Source organism: Meleagris gallopavo, chromosome 14, assembly GCF_000146605.3.
Source record: "Meleagris gallopavo isolate NT-WF06-2002-E0010 breed Aviagen turkey brand Nicholas breeding stock chromosome 14, Turkey_5.1, whole genome shotgun sequence".
Classification (NCBI taxonomy): Eukaryota; Metazoa; Chordata; class Aves; order Galliformes; family Phasianidae; genus Meleagris; species Meleagris gallopavo.
In genome coordinates, this window is record NC_015024.2 from 19,125,056 (window position 1) to 19,127,249 (window position 2,194).

The following is a 2,194-nucleotide window of genomic DNA, read 5'->3' on the forward strand; positions in this document are numbered from 1 at the left end:
AAATCCAAGTGAGTGCATGTGTGACAGCGGCAGGAGGCGAGGCCAGGCACGCACTGCCTGCACAGCCCCTTAAGCCCCACTCACAGCAGCACTGCGCACCTCTTTCCATTCATTAACGCAGAAGATTCTGTAGGAGTCATTCCCGTACTTTCCAATTCCGTGCAGCTCAATGGGGTACTTCCACTGCTTGTTCAGGTACTCATCTGGAACACACGCACAGCCCTCACCATGCAGGCCCAGGTCTGAGCAGAACACGATGCTGCCCCAGACCTGCACGTGGCAGCATTTTAAATAAAACCACTACAAAAACCACAAGTTACTCAGTTAAGACAATTTGATCAGCAGTTTCACAGAATCACAGAATTGTAGGGGTTGGAAGGGACCTCCAGAGATCATCGAGACCAACCCCCTGCCAAAGCAGGTTCCCTACACCAGGTCGCACAGGTAGGCGTCCAGGTGAGACTTGAATATCTGCAGAGAAGGAGACTCCACAACCCCCCTGGGCAGCCTGTTCCAGTGCTCCGTCACCTCACCTAAATAAGTTCTTATGCACATTCGTGTGAAACTTCGCACGTGTAAAACCAACATCTCCCAACGCTTCAGAAAACAAACCAGCAGGACTCTCCAGGGAAAGATGTCACAGAGCACAGGTAGGAAAATAGCTGTAGTTTTCTTGCTAACGCGATTTACATCATTCCACAAACACAGCCATAAGAACTTACCTGAAAACTTGATTATAGTTTTTGCTCTGAGTGCATAGAGGCCGAGAGGTCTGAGCAGCTCCGACATTTCCTTCCAGTCTGCAGTTCTGGCTATTTCAGGGGAAGGGTACTTCCTGAGGAACTCCCAGAGCACAGGAATTGCCATTTTACCTGGTCAAAGAAACTATCATCAGCTGTGGAGATCACTCTCCACTTCAACTATGCATGGTTTTTGCCAAGGCAGAAGAAACAAATTTTTTTTTTTTTTTCAACATCAACACAAACGTGTATATTTATTCTTTATTAATGACACAAAAATTGGCAGCCGTTTCAATCCTATATCACCACCCAACAGTTACACAACATGAAGCTGTATTACTCCATTTACCTGAAGTCTTATTGAGAAATATGGTCGCAATGAGAAGTTTCCACGGATCATGGAAAAGTGTTTCTTGGACCAAATTAAAAGGGGAACGTGGAGGAGTCCATTTTCTGAAGGCCTTCCTCCTAGGCGGGCTGGGAGCTGTACACAAAGGCAACATGAGGAAATACATAGGGTAGTAAGGATGGAATTACATACTTAGAGGAAAAAAAATTTAAATGAAGAACTTTTGAAGCAGGCTCAGCACTGTGGGCACAGCATTGGCAATTTGTGCATTCCCTTTGACAAAGCCGCAGGGACAGGTGTACTTCACACTGTAACCCCACAGTGAAGGCTGCCTGTACGTGCAGCCACATGTGCATTTCCTGCATCATCACTTCATCCCAAGCCATCTTATTCCTCTCCCCTGCAAAATAGCAATCACGTCCCTAAGGAGTATCCTACCTTCTTTACTGTATTTACTTGAAAAATACGGACTCGTTTTCCTCCTATCCACTTGTGTCCGTGGGACAGGTTCTCCTGTAAAGAAATGATACCTCAGTATTAAAATGGAAAACCCCACGTAGTTTGCCGTCACGGCTCACAGGCCGTTTCCTCCTTAATTTGTGATGGAATTACACAGATTCCACATAGGAATGCATAACACAGATGTGTTTTTCTGCATTTGAGCTCTGAGAAAAACATTCTGAAGAGAAATCACGACTCCAACGCAGCCTGGAAAACAGGTTCAATGACAGCTAAGAATTACACCCCGTCCCCACACACTGCATCATGAAAGAAGCTACAAGTAAAGCCTTCTTCACAAAGCAAGGTGCCGGTGCTGTGCCGCTCCCTAAGAGGCAGCGCACGTTCAGCACTCGATACACCGCGCAGCTGAAGAGACCGAAAGGGCTCCACAAACGACACGGTGCAGAAGGCGCCCGTCCTGAAACCAGGTACTTTTCTCGGGTAGCTCAGGATAACCCGTTCGAATGACATTCCGCTTAAAAACACGCCCATACCTCGCTGTATTTTAACTGCCGTGAAGCTCCCGTCGTCAGCAGGCCGCAAGCCGTCGGCATCCATCTCGGGGTCGGATTCGGAACGCCGTGCTCCCGGGTCCCCCGGCTCT

General features: G+C 47.8%; 1 protein-coding gene across 1 annotated transcript in view; it reads right to left on the minus strand.

The window, feature by feature from the left end:
- MBD4 (methyl-CpG binding domain 4, DNA glycosylase) overlaps positions 1-2,188 on the minus strand; it is a 2,770-nt gene extending 582 nt beyond the window's left edge. The window contains exons 1-5 of the mRNA XM_010718777.1: positions 2,085-2,188; positions 1,528-1,602; positions 1,090-1,224; positions 723-872; positions 85-203 (exon numbers count right to left, since the gene is read on the minus strand). Of these exons, the coding sequence (XP_010717079.1) occupies positions 85-203; positions 723-872; positions 1,090-1,224; positions 1,528-1,602; positions 2,085-2,148 (543 nt within the window). The 5' untranslated portion in view covers positions 2,149-2,188. The remainder of the gene's footprint in view (positions 1-84; positions 204-722; positions 873-1,089; positions 1,225-1,527; positions 1,603-2,084) is intronic.
- Positions 2,189-2,194: the final 6 nt, after the last annotated feature.